Source organism: Aythya ferina (assembly GCF_964211825.1).
Source record: "Aythya ferina genome assembly, chromosome: 7".
Lineage (NCBI taxonomy): Eukaryota > Metazoa > Chordata > Aves > Anseriformes > Anatidae > Aythya > Aythya ferina.
This window is the reverse complement of record NC_140302.1, coordinates 23488210-23506685: the sequence shown is the minus strand read 5'-3', so window position 1 is coordinate 23506685 and position 18476 is coordinate 23488210. Positions and strand designations below refer to the sequence as shown.

General features: G+C 62.7%; 1 protein-coding gene across 1 annotated transcript in view; it reads right to left on the bottom strand.

Annotated features, from left to right (window-relative positions):
- SLIT1 (slit guidance ligand 1) overlaps positions 1–18476 on the bottom strand; it is a 43462-nt gene that overhangs the window by 9153 nt on the left and 15833 nt on the right. The window contains exons 5-18 of the mRNA XM_084526614.1: positions 4152–4223; positions 3950–4021; positions 3713–3784; positions 3313–3476; positions 2844–2991; positions 2256–2327; positions 2055–2126; positions 1880–1951; positions 1614–1757; positions 1332–1495; positions 1222–1245; positions 745–889; positions 544–618; positions 207–350 (exon numbers count right to left, since the gene is read on the bottom strand). Of these exons, the coding sequence (XP_084382740.1) occupies positions 207–350; positions 544–618; positions 745–889; positions 1222–1245; positions 1332–1495; positions 1614–1757; positions 1880–1951; positions 2055–2126; positions 2256–2327; positions 2844–2991; positions 3313–3476; positions 3713–3784; positions 3950–4021; positions 4152–4223 (1440 nt within the window). The remainder of the gene's footprint in view (positions 1–206; positions 351–543; positions 619–744; positions 890–1221; positions 1246–1331; positions 1496–1613; positions 1758–1879; positions 1952–2054; positions 2127–2255; positions 2328–2843; positions 2992–3312; positions 3477–3712; positions 3785–3949; positions 4022–4151; positions 4224–18476) is intronic.

Below are 18476 nucleotides of genomic sequence, written 5' to 3'. Positions count from 1 at the left end.
CACACCGCAGGAAGGACCTGGGTGGCTGGAGAAGCCTTTGCCCACCCCCAAGGGCTGCAGCTGAGCCCAGCCCCAGCTCTGGATACAGCCAGGGGCTGGGTACGGTGCTCCCGAGCTGGCCCCACAGTGATGCCGACAGCACCAGCCCGGTGGCACGGGCAAAAGGAGCTGGGACACCCCTGTCCCCGTGGTGGAGGGAGACTCACAGGGTCCTCAGCCCGTCCAGGCCCCTGAACATGCCGCTGCGCACCGACTCCAGCTGGTTGACGGTGAGGTGCAGCTCGCTGACGGACGCGGCCCCCTCGAAGGCCCCATCCTCGATCTCTGACACCTTGTTGTTGCTGAGGTTGCTGCAGGGAGGAGCAGGCAGCAGGCTGGGACAGGGGGGCTCTGCCCTGCCACCGTGAGTCCCACTGAGCACCCCATGAGAGCAGGGGTCCCCCAGGGGGGATGTGCCCCCAATTTCGCACCCCGACATCAGGACCCCATGCGCCTTCCCACCCCCAGGTGGTCCCAGCAGGGCGGTGCCTGCCCGATCCTCACATTTTCTTCAGATGAGGGAGCTTCTTGAAGATGCCGGTGGCCTCCAGGACGGAGATTTCGTTGTTGTTCAAGCGCCTGGGGTGGGCAGCAGGGAAAAGAGCTCAGGAGGTGGCTGCGAAGAGCCTGGCACAAACCGAACCCTCAGCGAAACCCGGAGCCCGTGAGGCTGTGGCCGCGGGAGGGGAGGGCAGCGGCTCTTACAGCTCGGCCGTGGACTGCGGGATGCGCTCGGGGATCTTGGTGAGCTTCAGGTTGGAGCACTCGACCACGCCGGACTCGCAGCGGCACTTCGGGGGGCAGCCCACGTCGCTGTTGCACTCGCTGTTCAGCTGGTAGTCCTCCGTCCCTGCGCGAGGGCAGGGGCTCGGGGGCTGCACCCAGCCGGGTGCTGCTCCACTCCCAACGCACCCCAGCCAGCCCGAAATGTGCACCTACGGCCCCCTGTGTGCCCAACGGGGGGGCACAGGGGGCATTATCCGCAGGGATATTTGTCCTGGGAGTGTGGGGTGCTGCACACAGAGCCTGTCTGCACCATTTGTGCCCACGGGGTAATGGCACGATTGAGGCTCCCAGCACCCAGTGCTTTTGGTACCGCAGCACCCAGACCCCAGCAACCAGAAAATATGGAAAAAGCAGGGCCAGGCCTCCGGGTCCTGCACCAGCACCCCTGCCTCTTACCTGGGATGAAATACTGCTCCTTGGCTGCAGAGAGAAAAAGCACATCAGCACCACCGAGTGCACGGCAGGGGGCGGGGGGCTGCGGGAGGGGGGACGAGGACGCCTCTCACCCGAGCAGCGAAACTTCTTGCTCTTGATCTGCCCGATGCGCTTGTTGGCCAGGCGCCGGGGGCTGGCGCAGCGGGCGCCGCTGGTCTCGATGGGGTTGGCGCGGAGGAAATCCGCCAGCCACTTCAGGTTGCAGTCGCAGACGAAGGGGTTCTGGGCCAGGTGCCTGCGCCGAGGGCAGCGGGTGACCAGCAGCCACCTCCTGGTGGCTCCTGCTGCCACCACAAAGGGACCCCGCCGCAGCATCCCCCGGGATGCCGCCCCGCAGCCCCGCGGGCACTCACAGGGTCTGGATGGCCCGCAGGGAGGTGAAGGTGCCCTTGGCCAGGCTCTGGATCTTGTTGTCGTAGAGCGAGAGCAGCGAGAGGTTCTGCAGGTCCTGGAAGGCGTCCGCCCGCACGCAGTTGATCTTGTTGGCGTTGAGGAGCCTGGCGGGGAAGGCGGGAGGTGAGGCTGGGGGACGTGGCAAACCCTAAAACCCCGTGCCGTGCCCCGGCCAATGGCACTGACGGCCCCAGTGTCCCCGCGGAGCATCCCACCGGAGCCTTACAGCAGCTGCAGGGCAAAAAGTCCCCCGAAGACGCCCTTGGGGAGGTCCGTGATCTTGTTGCCGTACAGCACCCTGAAGAAAAGGGGGGCGTGAGGGGTCGGGTGGGGGCGGCACGGGGCAGCACCCAGGGGTGCCACCTCCACCCTGCGCCCGTGCCCCCGGTGCGGGCACTCACAGCGAGTTCAGCGAGCGCAGCCCCTGGAAGGCGTCAGGGGCGATCTCGGAGATCTGGTTGTTGCTCAGGTCTCTGAAACCCAAAGGGACAAGGTGGCCTCACCCCGTTTTTCTTTCACCCCACATCCCCGTCCTCCTGCTGGGGTCCTCCCAGCAGTGGCCTGTGGGGTTCGGGGTGCTGGGTGTTTGGGGGCACGCTTACATCCTCCGCAGCTTCTTGTAGGGGGAGAAGGCGCCGGGGGGGATGGACTTGATGCCGTTGAGCTCCAGGCGTCTGCAATAGGAAAGAGGAGAGGTGAGGGCTGCGGGGCTGGCTGAGCCCCAGCACCCCGTGGATGGGCTGGGGGGGCTGCAAGACCCCAGACTTGCAATAAATCACCCCACTGGAGCAGCCCTGGGGACAACTCACTGCTCGTGGGCAGGGCTTTCTCCAGCAGGGAGGGTGACGTGGGGGGAACCACAATGTGGGGGGGGCACAGAGGGCAGGGGGCAGCACGGGGGGCCAGGGCAGCACCTCCTCCCCCCAGCAGCCTGTGTCTGGGGGCGCCGGCTGCCTCGCACGCCTCGCATCCCAGCAGGGGCTTTGCGCCGTAATTGGATTCCCCTAAGGAGATTATTTCTCTATTTACATGTTTAATGCAGCTAAATCCAGGGCTGAACCTGGGCAGTGTGAGAGAAGGGCAAGGCCCTCTGCCCCATAGGGGCACTCTGTCCCCGTGTCCCCCCCGCCTGGAGCCACCCCGTGCTCGCAGTGACTGCAGGGTCCCCATACCCACGGCCCCACACTCACATCTCCGTCATGGTCTCGGGCAGGTTGGCGGGGATGGCCGTCAGCCCCTTGCCCCGACAGTCCACGATGCCGTTGCTGCAGGTGCACATGGCCGGGCAGGAGCCGGAGGACAAGCTGCAGAGCTGGGCACGTGCCCCCTCCGTTTGTCCTGGGGGGGGAAGCAAAGGGGATTGCAAAGGGCTGGGACAGGAGGGTGGCACCTCCCCGAGGAAGGGAGCCTGGTGGCACGGAGCTACGGGTGCACAAGGTCCCGACCCCATACAAAGGGCACGCAGTCCCGAGGGCATGGATTTACACCCCCTTGTCACAGCGACAGGGTGCGGGTGTCCCTGTGGTGTCCCCACACCAGGGATGGAGCCCGTGGCGCACAGCTGAGCAGGCTGCAGAGATGGGCTGAATCCACGGGGCAGACTTTGTGACCCCATCCGTGTCCCCGCCCCGGTGCCCGCCGCCTCCCCGGCCCCCTCACCGGAGCAGCTGAACTCATTCTTCTGGATCTCGGCCACGTTGAGGCCGCGGAGCTGGGCTGGAGCCGCGCACTGGGTGAAGAGCCCGATGGTGGGGCGCTGGCGGAGCCACTGCGACAGCCAGGCCAGGTGGCAGTCGCAGAAGAGGTGGTTGGAGTGCAGGCGGCTGCGGGCGGACGGGGGGTCAGCGGCTGTGGGATGCCCCCTGCCCACCACCCCGAGCTCTGGCGGCCCCAATTTCCCCGACCCAAAGGCCACAGGCACACGGAGAGGGTGCGGAGGCAGTCATGGGGAACCTGAGGGCACCTCCCCGCGTTGCCAAGGCCACCTCGCTTGGGGGACGGCAGGGGTGTCCCCTCCAACCCCTCCGTCCCCTCCTGCTCCCCCAGCCCCCCCACTCACAAGGTCCGCAGCTTGGGCATGTGGTTGAAGCTGGACACGGGGATGGACGTGATGTTGTTGTTGTTCAGGGTCCTGCAGAAGGCAGAGGGGGGCAGCTCAGGGGGGTGTGAGATGGTCCAGGCGGCACCAACCCCTGGGGGCAGCGGCACCCACCCACTCCCCACTTTTGGGTGGATGGATGGAGAGGAGAGGGAAGGCATGTGGGCTGGGGACTGCAGCTGCCCCCTGGCCACTTACAGGACCTCCAGGCCCCGCAGGGCACGGAAAGCACCATCCTCGATGCAGCTGATCTGGTTCTTGTCCAGTTGCCTACGGGAGAAAGCAGCAGGCGCGTTGCTGGGACAGCGCAGGGCCGACGGCTGGCTCCCCGTACTGCCCACTGCCCAGCCGACCCCAAACTCCTCCGTGCCAGCCCGTGCCCGGCCCTGCTGCCACTCACAGGTTCTTGAGGTCGGTGGCCCCGCGGAAAGCTTTCCTGGGGATGGCCTGGATGAAGTTCTCGCTCAGGTCCCTGCGGGAGAAGGAAAATGAGCAGTGCCTGCACGACACGATGCTGCGTGGGATCAGTGTGTCCCCAGGCAGGGTCACGGCACCAGGGATGCCCCAGGGGCTCTGCACAACCATAATTTGGCCCCCAGGGACCTGCAGCCCCACTGGCCACACCGAGGTGACCCTGGGTCCATCCAAGGGGGCTGCACGTGGCTGGGGTCCCTGGCACTGGTGTCCCCTGGCTCCAATGAGCAGAGCAGCAGGGCACAGCTCTGGGAAAACCCTCAGCACTTAAATACCCTGTGACTGCTATAATTACAGGTCCCTGCTGATTAACCGGTAATTACACTCGGTGGCTCCAGCGGGCATTCCCATGGAGCCTGCCCCGCGCTTCAGAGGGCACCCATAATCAGGTCAGTAATTTATCACCGTCCGTGCAATCACCCGCGCTGCGCACCAGGGGGTTGGATGCCCTGCGTGCACCCAGCCTGGCTTTTAGCAACCGTGATGGCCAAAACTCTCAAAAAGTGGGCTCGGGGGGCACCAGCTCAGCCCACCCCAACCTCAGGGTCCATGGCCACAGTGGTCAGTGGGGACCTGGCCACTGGGGAGTAGATTTGAGCCCCGTGCTGCCATTCCCTCTGCCACCCCGGGGTCCAGGAGCCCGTCTGAGCTCAGCAGACACTGGCACTGCCTGCTCCCAGCCCCACACCCCCAGAGCCCTGCTCCAACATCCTTTAGGGCAGGAGGCTGAAACCTCGCTCGTGTTTCTCCACTCGCAGCCCTGGCGTGCCCGGGGAGCAAATCCTGGTGCCTGCCTGCAGGCTGCTCGCTTCCAGCTCCTGAGGCAAACGCGGCGAGGAGGTTGCAAAACTTACTCCGCGAGGCTTCTCCCCTTCACAGCTTTTTGTGGCAGGCACCGATGAGGTGCTGCTGTTCGGGGTACCAAAGCCAAGAGGGACAGACGCTGGATGCGAGGGTTTCAGCAAGGCCCCGGTGCCGCGCGCACGCTGCCGGCACGGTTACCCAGCTGACGACAACAGGACAAACACATGCTTTGCCTGCGGGATCCTCAGTCCCCGGCGTTAGAACAAGGCCCGGCCCCTTCCCTCCTGGTGTTTCGTCGCTCCCAGCTATGTTTGCTTTACACTTTGGCGCCGAGGAAACAGCAGATGGCACGGCTTCTCCTCGCTGCGCCGCACGGCTCCCCGCACCCTCGGCGGCTGTGCCAGCGCCACCTCGCACCCCTCCAAACACCCTGGCTGTCCTTTCTGGTTTCGCTTCTAGGTTTTTTCCTAAGACCTCAAGTTCAGGAGCTCCTGGTTGCTGAACCCAGAAGATGCCCAAGCAGCTGGCTCATCCATGGCTCCTCCGTCCACAGGGACCATGAGGCTCCCTGCACGGTGAGGGCGCAGAGGGCTCCGATCATCCTGGGGGTGTGAAGGGGGAGGATGAGGAGGGGTGAGCAGGCTGTGGGGCTGTGCAGCCTCCCTCCTGTGAGTGCCAGAGGGCAGAGCTGGATGCCTGCACTGCCCACAGCCCGGGTGAGCCCTCTGGGGGGGCTGCAGCCACCCGCTTGCCCGAATTGAGAAGCTCGCACCTCCTACGCTCAGCGGGCACAGTCTGGCTCAGGCTCTCCACAGCCCGTCTGCAAAGCAGGGCCCCCGCTTGCTCCCCAGGAACATTTCCACCCCTTCCTGGCCCGGCCCCATCGCAGACACCTTCTGTCCCCGCTCTCACCTCCTGGAGGGCTTTCTGGCCCAGCAGATGCCTGCTAATTAGCAGCCACCGTCCCCAGCCCACGGCTACGAGATGGGGAGGGCGCATGCTTCAATTCCCCATCTCCCAGCGCCTTACGGACGGGCTCTTGAGCCATGTGCTGGCAAGACAGTGGTGTTCGAGCACCTGATGCAGCAGGTTGGGGTTTTGGACACTCACCTACTTGGATCTCATCCCCCAAAATGTGACACAGACCCCGTTGTGTGCACGGTGCTGGCTGGTGCGACACGAGGACGTGCTGCGGAGCAGGCGGTGCCCTCGCAGCAGGGCACGGTGGGGGCCGAGCCGGGAGCCCCGGCGCGGTGCCAGGCAGGGGGCACGGCCCCCTCGGTGCTGGCAGGGGCTCGGCAGCGGGAGCCAACCCCCCGGCGTGCCGCCCTGCCCGGCGCTTAGTGGGGCGCCCGAGCAAAAAGTGTTCGACATCACTTCCCAGTGGGGAGCCCACTCAGGCAAACAAACCCCGGCAGCCTTAATCTCCGCCGCCAGAGCCCGGCGGGCGGGAGGGGGCCGCAGCGGCCAGGCGGGGAGGCCGGGGCTGTCACCACGCTCCCATTCTCCCGGCTAATCCCGACTTCACACTTTAACCTGATTGAGCCTTGTTCGGAGAGCTGGCTCCCCGTGCGCCGCGAGGGGATTAGGGCCGGGCGCAGCGGGGAGGTAATCGCTTCCTAGTGGGGTCGGCCCCGTGTCCTCCGAGCCCCCCGCTGCCTGCCAAGCGTGCTGGCAGGGCCTGGCAGCCCCCGACACGGTGCTCCCCGTGCTGCAGCTCCCTGCAGCGGGCAGCCCGGCTTGGCAGCATCCTCCAGGGTGAGTTGGGGTAAATGCCGTGGGGTGCTGTGCTGGGTGAGACCTTGCCGGAGGAATCAAGTGAGGGCCACGGCACTATTGAGCAAGGCGGTGTCCTGGTCCCCCCAGGGAGCTGCTGCTGCTGGGGGCAGATGTCCTGCAGCTGCACCAGCGTGGAGCTGGGGGACTGAGGCAGGGTTTTGCCCACCGTGCCACCCAGCCCTGGCCCCACCTCGGGTTCGTGCTCCCGCAGTGTGAGCATTACGTCAGGCTCTTCGATTTTTAATGGGCTCCGCCAGCCCAGCTGCCACGCTGGCCGAGGGGGACGGGGCAGACCGCCCTCCTGCATCGTCCCTGCCTCAAAGTGCCACCCCCGAGGTCACCAGGAGCCTGTGCACCGCCTGCTGCCACCAAGCAGGGCGAGGGAGGACCGGCACAGTCCCCCAGGAATGACAGCGGAGGGACAGCGAACCCGGGGTCACCCCGATGCTGGCTCTCCCCGCCCAGCCGCGGCAGGGTCCCCGCTCCAATCTCTGCCTGTCCCTGCCCCTGCTGGGGTCCCAGGGGCTGCTCCTGCCGCGGTTCAAGGGCGAGCAGCTGCGAGGAGCATCCAGCCTGCGCGCCGCGGCACAGCCCTCCCGCGAGCCGGCCCCGCTGGCAGCCGGAGCGAGCGCTTCATCAGGCGGCCCCAGCCGCCAACAATTACGTGCTGAGTAAATCGATGGGATATAATTGGACTATTAAGATCTCATTATCCTCCTGGCTCCCGGTGCCGCAGCTCGCGGCGCGCTGGGGAGACCGTGACCTGCAGCCAGAGAGGCTGCAGCCGGAGGGGCAGCGGGGACGGGGCGCACGGTGACACTTCCATCACCTGCTCCTGTGCCGCCTCTGGGGGTGATCCCTGCACCCCAACACAGGGCCCTGCTCCTGCACAGGACCTGGTCCTGCTGCCCCGGGAGCCAGGCAGATCTGGGTTAAAGGAAAGTCCTTGCAGAGGGACAAGAGGATGGCACGTGTTGGCGGCACAGCACAGGGAAGTGCGGGTCCCGCGTGGGCTGCACATCCAGAGCCACGGGGCTCTGCTCGGCGGGGAGGGAGATTGTGGGAACAGGAGGAGCTGGCCGAGGAAAAGAGGGGAGGGTGGGCGGGAGAGGGAATAAAGCATCTGCCACCCACCCTGGAGCCTCTTCAGAGAGGGAAACAAGTTAAAAGCAGCAGCTCTAATGGCAGCACAAGTGCAATAACGAGCTGCAAACCCTGCGTGCCTGTCGCCGCCCCCTCCCCACGCCGTCCCTTTGTTCCTGCAACTCGGTTAGCTGCGGGAAGGGGAGCGGACGCCAGGCCCAGGCATCGCCACCCACTCCCTGGCACGCCAAAACAACTCGAGGGAGTGACAGCGCCTGCCCCAGCCCCGCTGCCTGCAGAGGGAACTGCTGCGTGGCCGAGACTCCCCGGGCTCCAGCAGATGGATGGATCCATCAGGGCTTTTCACCACCTGCACGTCTCTTGCACCCTGCAAGCTTGCTCTCCTCCCTCCTTCCATGCTTTTCCTTCCGCCTTGTCCTCTAGAAGCAGGAACCCCCTGCAAAAACCCCCACAGAGGTGTGGTTTTTCTTCCACTTTCCCTGCAGCCTGCCCCCCCGGAGCAGCGCATTTCACGTCTGCATCGCCTGCTGCTGGGTCACACGAGGCTCTTCCATGGGTGAGAGGGCAGCTGCAGCATGCACAGCGTGACCCCCGTCACTGCCAGGGGGCAGAGAGGGGCGCGGGCAGCAGCTGAAGCACCCGCACAGCCCTGCGGTGGTCAGCACGGGGTCAGTCCCTCCTCACCCCATCATGACCCCGTGCACCGAGGCCAGCTGGACCTGCTGGGTGCCGGTGCCGTGCCATGCCAGGAGCAATGCTGGGCTCCAGCAGGATGGGAAAGTTGCATCCAGCAGCTCACAGCAGCAGAAACACCCCGACTCCATGCGGCAACGCTCCTCCAAAGTGCAAATGGAAAAGCAAATAGCTCTCCTGCCCAGCCAGCCCCGGCGCTGCGGGGAGCTGGCTGCACCTCTCATTAGCGGGCTTGTCCCGAGGTTTGCTGAGCTCAGAGCTAATTGACTCCCAGCCTCTGAGGGTTTTAATTGCTAATAAGTGTGAAGCCAGCCCTGCCGGCCCTCCTGGATTCCTCCCAGGTGCGAATGAGGCTGAACCAAGCTGAGATCCATGTCTTGGCTGTCCCAGCCTGGCCAGGAGAGGTGTGAGGCTGCCCAGGGGCTCACATCCTGCAGCTCCTGGGATGGGATGGCAGCTCCAAACCCTGCTCCTAGCTCCAGCATGGGCTGAAGCAAACCCTCTGCCCTGGAGGGTGCTCTGGAACTGACGCTGAACTCCACAAGATCCAGCTGGAGTTACGTGCTGAGATGCCCTGCGAGTCGGCAGTCAGGGGCTGGCTCCCCGCGGAGGAGCGCTCCGTGAAGCCCCTGGCACAGAAACACCACGAGAAAGCCTCTGCCTGCTGCAGGCAGCACAGCTGCAGCCCTCCGGCCACCAAACATTCCCACCCACGAACCTCCTCCTGCGTCCAACCCCTCCTCCTCATTTTTGGGAAACAAACGAGGTGCCAGGAGCACGCCTGGGTGCTCGCCTCATCCCCGCAAGTGGAGCGGGCACAGCAGCACCCTGCAGGGCTCAGAGCCCCCTGCATGGAGCCCACGGGTGCCTGGGGGGCTCGCACAGCCCGTCAGCCTCAGAGCAATGGAGCAGCCCCTGCCCCTCCCTAAGCTGCCATGGGGTTAGTTAGCTTTGAGGCTAGCAATGCATGGCCTGTCTCTGCTCCAAACGCATCTCATGTCAAGTCCAGGCACCCCAAGAGCCCGCAGCTGGCTGCGAGGTGGGGCGCAGCCTCAGACGTGCCTGGATGGCCAGCTTCCAGGTTATCCGTGTGTCCAGTTTGCTCTGACAGCCCCCCAGGAAGCTGACAAGCAGAGGCTGTGGGTTCCCCAGGAGGTCTCTACAATTGCAGGCGCTTCACAGCGGCTGAGCAGCTCGCTGCCGTCACCTGCGCTGTGCCAGAGCACGCAGCTCACAGGGGGGCCCGGAGAAAGAAGCACGCACACTGCTACCGCTGCTCCCCCGTGCCCATCTCTGCCACGTCACGCATCCCTGGCCGCATTTCAAGCAGCTCAAGCAGGGATCGCAGTGCAGGTTCCAGCTGAGAGAAGGGGAATGGGGTGCACAGGGTGGGAGCTAGCACCAGAGAGATGTGCTGGCCCAGGCTGTGCGTGCAGGTATCGCCACCAGCACCCAGCGCAGTGGCCCTGGTCTCCTTGGCACGCTGGTGGCTCACTGCCCGTGGCTCTAGGACCCAGGGAGAGGAGGCGTCGAGGCTGATTACCCCTGACAGAGGGGGCCTGGTGGGTTTATTTTTAACAGTTCTGATTGAAGCTGGTTTCCTGCTGGCATTAACACTCCCGCATCATTATCGGCTCCCCGGCTCCCAGCCACCAGGATGAAAGCGGGGATGAAGTCCCTGAGCAGCGGGGTCCTGGCTGCGTACCCTGCAGGGGGAGGATGCCCACGCGGACACTTCTGGCAGCTGCTGAGAGAGAGATGAGGGGCATCGGTGGCAGGCTGTGGGGCTGGCACCAGGGGAAGCATGCCAGGCAGTGCTCATGCACATGGGAACACTCCCTGTGCAGCCTTGGGACAGTGACACCCTCTCTGCATGTTGCCAGCAGCCAGGTCCTGGTTCCAGGCACAATCCCATTCCAGCACCCCCCAGCTCCTGGAGGGGGGCACAGGGCAGGGGTGGCAGCCCCTTTATTTTCAGGCTGGGCAATGCAATGCGGAGCGGGTACTGGGGATCCCTGGGGGGCAGAGCTGGGTGCTCAGGGCTGAAATCCTTTTTTTTTTTCTTTTTTCCTAAGAAACAGTCAAATTCCAATGCATGCAGGCTAAAAATACACCCCAGTCTGCCAAGGGCTCTGCCCGCTCCTACATCTCTTGGATGATTCACATTTTGTCGGATTCCAAGATTAAAAATACCAGGGTTTGGAGACAAGCGCGTCTCAAGGAGGTGTCAGAGCCTGGCGGGAAGCAGCAGCAGCCCCAAGCTGCGAGGGGGCACGGCCAGATCCTGGCATGGCCTGATCCTGGCACGGCTGGATCCTGCCAAAGGGGCCGGGTGCCTACGTGGGAGCTTGCCTCCAGCTTGTACCTCGCGTAATTACGTTCCCGGGTATGAAATCACCAGTAACTAATTAGACGGACCCGTTCCCGCCTAATACGCCGAAAGCCGCCTCCTAATTAAATATTATAGGGCTTTAAAAGCATTTCTGACAACATATTAGGTATGTAAAACACTGCAAATTAGCCGGCGCTCCCACTGAAATCCTGCCAGGGAACAATGCGTCTTGCTGGCCGGGAAGGGATCCGGGACGTGGCTCCATGTGAATTGGGAGAAGGGCCCTTTCTGCTGCCTGAGCTCTTCATTAGGGTGTGGGATTCACAGAGCACAAAGGCTGCAGCCCAGAAACTCCGAGCCCCTGGGCAAAAAGCCCCCGGTATGATCACGGCAGCAGAGGCAGAGGGGATGCCAGGGAGCCCCGAGCTGGTTAGGTGAGCATCAATGCACATTGTCCACGAGCACAGAGATGAGGTCCCAGACACCGCAGCTCGGAGGGGAAGGGGTGTTTTATCCATTATCAGCTCATCCAGCACCACGGGCAGGCATGGGGAGATAGCGGGGAGCTGCTCAGATGCACAGAGAGGCAATTTCCACCCAGCTGCAGCGCATTTGATGTCGTGTGAAGCCCATTTCACACATGCCGCCTGCCTCTGCTTTGCACAGGACACGAGGATAGGGCCAGCCCCTGCACAGCCCCCGCCATACACGAGCACCCCACAGTGCCCCAGCCACCCCGCGGGGCACCCGGAGGTCCCCATTGCACCCATCGCACCCCTCTGGCCAACAAACAGCTGGGTTTGGTCTCGTTCTCCTGAGAGCCCAGCAGGGATGGAGCTGGGGGCCGTGGAGCTGGGATGCTGAGGGGCTGCAGCATCTCCCCTCCTGCACGCAGCAGCAGCACCGTGGCTGCTCCGGGGCTGGGCTCTTCCCCTAAAAGCAGAGCAGAGAGCAGGAGGCTTGCAAGGGAGAGGGCTGGGAGCGAAGGTAGGGAAAAAAACACCGGGTAATTGCCCACAGACTCGCAGGGTGTTTGAAATTCACACTTCAAAGTTGGTGTCTGAGGGGCCCGGCCTGCCTTTGCGGCACACCGGGGGCGAGTCGGGGAGCAGGAAGGGCAGTGGGGAGAGGAGACCGCTCGCGCTCCCATGGCTCCAGTGCCAGCACCAGGCATGCGCTGGGCTGCGCTCACCCTCCCCTGCTGCGGCTGCCAGCAGTGCCCCTGCCTGTCCCTGGCACTCCCAGCCGAGGGATGCAGACCTGAGACCCCAAACCGGGCCAGGCTGTGCACGCTAATGCTAACATGGCAAGATTGAGGGGCTAAGTGCATCAAAGCCAGGCTTTGGACTGGCTTAAAAAGGCACCCGGATTTTAATCTGCCCACACCAGCGACGAGGAGACCCCCCCCCCCCCAAGCCATCTGCAGCCCCCCGAGCAGCATCCCAGCACCTCGCACAAGGCAGCCAGACACGGCAGGGCTGGCCGAGCAGCTCTCTGGGACAAATTGTCCCCTGTGCACCTCAGGGACAGCCACCCCAAGCCCCTCTGCTCAGCCCCAGAGCACAGGACCCATCCCTCCCAGGGCTGCAGCCCACACCGCTGCTTTCCAGGGGATCAGCAGCCTCATCCCCTTTATCCAGGGACAGATTGGGGACAGCATGTGTCCGTGGCCACAGATCCAGGCACCACTCTCCCTCCTCCAGCCCCGAGACCTCCTGAGCCCCCCTGAGCCTCGCCAGCTGGAAGGCTCCCCCTGCAAAACCCCATCTGCAGGGCTGGGAGATGCCTTCTCCCGAGGCAGCAGGGGGCATGGGGAGGGTGCAGGTCACCGAGAGGGGACAGGACCCACGCAGGGACAGGGGCTGCCATGCACAAAGGCAAGCACAACACCAGGGAAGGGGTCCCGCTGCCCGTTTTGCAGCAGGAGGAGGATTTGCGCCGCAAACAGCCCCTGCCCCTCGTTGTTTTGTGTGACTATCTTATCCCTTATCAATAATTCACAGGTACAAACGATAACGTTAGCTGCCACGGGCTGGGAGCCACATGTCCCCGGCGAGGGGGAAGGGGCCGGGGCGGTCGCTATTGTTAATGCGTGTTGCGGGGGGGGGTGGAGGCGGCTTGGATAAATATTTAACAACGTGTCTCCGAGCAAATGTCCATGACCGAGGGCTGAACATGGGTTTTACACAGAGCTGCTCCTGCCCTGCAGAGGGTCATTAGCATGTTAAAAGCCGTCAGAGCGGGATGATGGAAGCCCCTCATGGGAGGACCCCCCCCAGCACTCAGCCTCGGGGGGCTGCTGGCACACGGCAGGGCTTTCCCTGCCAAATTCCCCTCTCCCCAGCACAAAGGACGGGGCTGTGCCCTGGGTGGTGCAGGGGAGCATCCCAAAATCCCGTACCGAGGGCAGGATGCGGGTGTCTGCCCCTCCGAGGGGGCATTTTGGGTGCCTGGGGTCTGGTGGGTGGCCGTGGCCGCACATTGTGCAGCGGCGTGACAAAGGGCAGACAAAGAGCCACACACCGCATCGGGGCGAGCTTCCTCTGCCGGCCTTTCTTTCGCCGTGCGGAGGGTGAGCTTTCTGTGTAAATCCCCGGGGCGCGAGGGGAGAATGAGTGTCTTTGTTGGAGAGGCTGGAGGGCTGGAAAAAAAAAAAAAAAAAGAGAAAAGGCACAAAACCCAACCGGGAGCACAAAGATTCGCAGGGCGTGCAAAGAAATTCCGACAGGCACAGGACCAGGGCTGCACCCATGTGCTGGGAGCTTTCCCTTTGCACCCCTCCTTCTGCACACGCTGTCCCCAGAGGACCCCAGGGTGACAATAATCCAGGGGCAGGCTCCCAGCAACAGCCCCAGAGCACGCAGCCACCAAGTCACCCAGACCGTGCACCCCTGTGTCACCCAGGGCAGGGGACATCCAGCCGCTGGGACGCCCCTGCCCACGCAGCCCAGGCACAGAGCTGGCCCTAGGGACCTGCTCCAGGTCTGTCCCTTCCCGTTTTGACCACGGGGGAAAGCAGCACGCTCTCCTTTGGTGCTTCAAAGGGCATCACGTCCATCTCTCCCCCGCTGAGTCTTCAGTGGTTAACAGCGCTGAGAAAGCCAAGTTTATTTCTAGTCTGAATTTGTCTGGTTTCAGCCTCCAGCTACCGAACAATTTTATGCTTTTTCTCTTTATCTTCCGTTAAAAAAAATTAATGAGGTGTGTACAATCAGGCTTCTCCCCATGCAGGTATGCAGAGGCGGTGAGCAAATCCCCTCTCACCTCCTCTCGCACGCACTAAATAGGCCGAGCACTTCATTCTTTGCACGGGGAGGCAGGTTTTCCACACCTCCCATTGCACTGCACTTCCTCTCCGAGCACTTTCTAATTTCCCAGTCCCTGTCCCGTGGGCCCTGAGGCAGCAGCACGGTTCGGGGGAGCCCTCCCGCATGGTGACCCCCAGCCCTGCTCTGCTCATCCTCACCCCCCAACGAGCGGGCTGCGAGCTGGCTGCTAAGTCCTTTTCGGTGTAACCAGGTCCCCAGACGCCGCTCGCGGTCTCGTAGCCGTGACCTACATTTTTTTCCCAGATGCGAGCCCTCGCGTGCGGCTGTTTGCCAGCGCAGGTGTTTCGGCAGAGCCGCGTGCCCCCAGCTGCTCCGTGCACCCCGTGTCCCACCGGCAGCCCCAGCCCCGCTCCCTTCGCCCATCAGCACACCATCCCTTCCAAACCCAGCCGCAATATCCCACTCCGTGTCGCTGCAGGTGGCTTCTTCCCCAGCTGCATCGCTCACACAGCGCTCACCTTGTGCCCGCACGCAGGCACGGTGTGAGAAACGGAGGCGAGAAGCAGCCAAAGCGTTGGCAAAAATCAGTTTTACCACCCAGGAATTATGGTGGGGCAGGAGCAGAGCCCCCCAGCACACTGCCACTGCCACGATTTCCCCGTGAAGTCTGCCAGTGAATCACGTTGTCAGAGATGCTACACTGATTTTGCAGAATATTAATGTTTTCATGGCAATATCCTCCAGGCAAGAGTAAAATGACTTGCCGAAGTCTCGGTATATCATGTCAGCGCAGTCGCTACTTATCAACCCAATTTGTCAGCTCATCAAAAAAAATGATATCGGGTTTGTTTGACGAGAGCAATTTTCCGTGTGGATTGGCATTAATTATCCCTTAATTCCTCCCTGATTGCCGCCCGTGCCGGTGCTGTAGCTGGGATCGGTGTCGTGCCGGAGGCAGCTCCGCGTTGCGGGGACACACTCCTGCTCACCACGGCGCTGTCACCACCGGGGTGACAAAGTGCCTGACACACAGAGCTTGGTGCCCCTGGGCACAGCTCCTGGTCAGGGTCACACCGGGTCCGGGGACCTCGTGCCACCCCAGCACAGAGCCTGGTTTGTGGATCCCAGCCAGGGCTGGGGACCTTTCCACCCCTCCAGCCCCATTTCTTGGGCAGCGTGTGCTGGGGAGGCCCCCGGCAGAGCCAGGATTTGCTTTCTCTCTGGTCAGCCCTCGGGCTGAGGAATGCGGGGTCAGCACCCGTGGGGCTCTGCGGAGAGGCGCTTGTGTGGCTGGGACGCGGGAACGTCCCCTCGCGGCCGCGCTATTTATTCTCTCAATATTTGGAGAAGGAAACGAGAGGCAGGGGACCAGGCCTGGGCCAGGATGGGGGGCAGACGGCGTGTCGGCACAAAGCACCCCGCGGGGCTCCTTCCCCTTAGCCCCGAGGGGCTCTTCTGCAGCCCGCTCCCCTAAGAAGCTCAAAGCCTGCTGTTAGCCGTCCTACGGCACGGGAGGTGTCCCCAGCAGCCAGGAGATCGCGTCACTGCTCCCAGCCATAAATAAAACCCAGAAGCAGTGACCCTGCCCACGGCCCTGGGGGTCCCCACTGGTGACAGCACCCACTTAGCGCTGCCCTTTGCTGGCGCACACCTCATCTCTTCTGTGACCGACGTGCTTCCCATCCCTGCTTTGCAACCGGGGTGACTGAGCCCCAAGGTACCCCCAGAGCCCAGGTGGGGGTGCAAAAGGCTAAATATCATCGATCCTCGTGTTATAACCAAGCCTTCCCAGCACAAATTGCTGCCTCGGTGGTGCTGCCACGGTTGTATTTGCACTGTCAGCTCACCATGGAGCTGTGGCACCTCCAAAAGCCGGACCCACACGTTGTGTTTATCCCCTGCCCAGCGTGCCTGGAGCCTTGTGACCCCTAAAAGGCTCCTGGTGCATCTGCGGGCTGGCCCCGGGCACCGAGAGGCAGCCGGCAGCCCAGGGGACCCTGTCCCCACAGGCACAAGCTCAGAGCAGCCACTTGCCACAGCATCACGGCTCCCAGCCCCGGCCGCCTCGCCCCCAGCTGGGGTTGGGGTTGTGAGGCTGTTTCCCAGCCCGGGATGCCCATCTGGAAGCCATTAGGCACCTTTAATCCCCCTCATCCATTCTGGTGCTGTCTGAGCTCCCCCCCACCAACACACACAAACGCTGCCATTCAAGCAGTTAATTTAAACAAATTCTGCCCAGCCGCCACCTCGAGGAGCGATGAAAAAGCCAAACGAAGCAGCTCAAAGCCAAGGGGGGAGAAAAAAAAAATACTGAAAGAAAAGAAAGAAAAGAAAGAAAACCACTCGGCACGGCGGGGCTGATACCCAGAAAGACCAGCTGCATCCTCCTGTCCCAGCCAGCCACAGTTCCTCCCCTCTCGCAGGCAATCAGATACCATGCGGGCTGTGTAATTGGATGGCGAAGGATGGAGAGAGACATCTTAAAGCTGGGCTCTAATCTCATTAACACCCGGCTGCGGGGATGCTGTGAAATCGCGGGGATGCAGGAATGAGCCGCACGCTGCTGCGCCCATGGGGAAGAGAGCGAGTGAGCCGGAGCGCCCGGAGAAGGAAAATGCCTCTGTACGCACGGTGCCCCGGTTCCGTCCCCACCACGCTGATTAGTAATTAAGAGTGCTGGTGGTAATTGCGCTCTTGCTTTAATAGCCACTGCCGCAGACCGGCACGGACCCAGCAAAACGCGCGGCCGCGCGTTTTGCTGGGTCCGTGCCGGTCTGCGGCTAGTGGGGACCATGAGCCCCCTTGGCAAATCCCCCAGTAGGGTCTCGCGATGGATCCAGCCCCCAAAAATGTATCCCCAGGCCCCCGTTGCCTGGGCGACCCCGCAAGCCCGCATCGCATCACGGTGGCCCCTGGGAAAAAGCATCCCAAGCCCGGGATTTGGATAGCGGGGGGGGAAGCGCCCACCCACCTGCGGGGCTTGGAGCAGGACAAAAGCCCCTTTGAGCGCCGTGCCGAAGCCCCCACAGGGATGGGAGGGCTCTGGGGATGCGGGGCCAGGATTTCTGGGTCCCAGATTGGTGTGGGAGGGGTCTGGGGATGGAGATTCCCCTCCCAGCTCGGAGGTGAGGGGGTATTTTGGGGCTGGAAGCAGCGTTTCCTGTGCTTTCCATCAAAGTTTAATTTAATTCTCTGCTCATCCTCCATAGGATCCTGGAGCCATCACTTCCCAAGCACTCGGAGGATGGCCACGCTCGTCTCACCAGCACCTCCTGGAGCAACTCCTTTGCTCCCCGAGCAGCTCTGCCCCAAACTCCTTCTCCCACCAGAGGAAAAAGGGGGGCAAGGAACCCACTGCAACCCCCCAGCTGCGTCCTGCTGCCCCGTTTGCAGACCAGAAGACAGCGAGACGTCTTCGGTTACAAACAGCTCCCCCGGGAGCAGTAAAAATTAATCCAGCTTTTCCTGTCCTGAAGGGAAGTACAAACGGGGACCAGAGCCTCAGGGGGCAAAAGGGGGGTGCAAAAAACACAGAGAGGGGGGGGAGGCCATGGGGAAGACCCTGTAATCCCCAGGCTGCTGCGGGGCGGTGGGGGTCCCGACCCCAGATGTCTGTGTCTCGCTGGTTAAGTGGGGATAAGCCCGGGATGATAATTAGTTTAACACAGAGGAGGAGCTGGGAGATGAGCCCCCACCTCCCTAAACCCACAGAGAGGGGCTCCCCAACCCCGTGCTGGGACCCCCCAGCGGTGGGGGCAGCTTCCCCTCGGCAGTGCCCCCAGCCCCCTCCGTGCTGGGAAACGCCACCCGAGGGAACCGCGGGTTAATTAGGCAGCTCTGCACATTGCCACGTCTGGGGGATACGTGTGTGGGGGTACCGAGCTACAATTTGCTTTAAAACCACCACCTCAGACTTCTTTCCCTCATGTCCTGGAAATCAAATTACCGGAGGATGAGTCTGCTCACGATTCTTTGAAATTACTTTGAACCTCTCTCCTAACCGAGCCGTAAAAACAGGAGGAAGGAAATGTTTTTATTCCGCCACCAAAATATACAGACAAAGGGAGCTCTTCTTCCAGTGCTTTTTTAACTCTTTCAGAGGAACAAAAGTGGGTGGGGGGCCGGATAGGGCATATTGGTGATAAACTGGGACGGAGGGGTTGGAATATGTCATTGTGCCATGCAATTAGCACCGCTGCCCAGCGTTAGGAAGATCAGCCCTTGATTTTTGGGTTGTGTTTCAATGCAAGTTGCAAATTCCCGTTTGCTG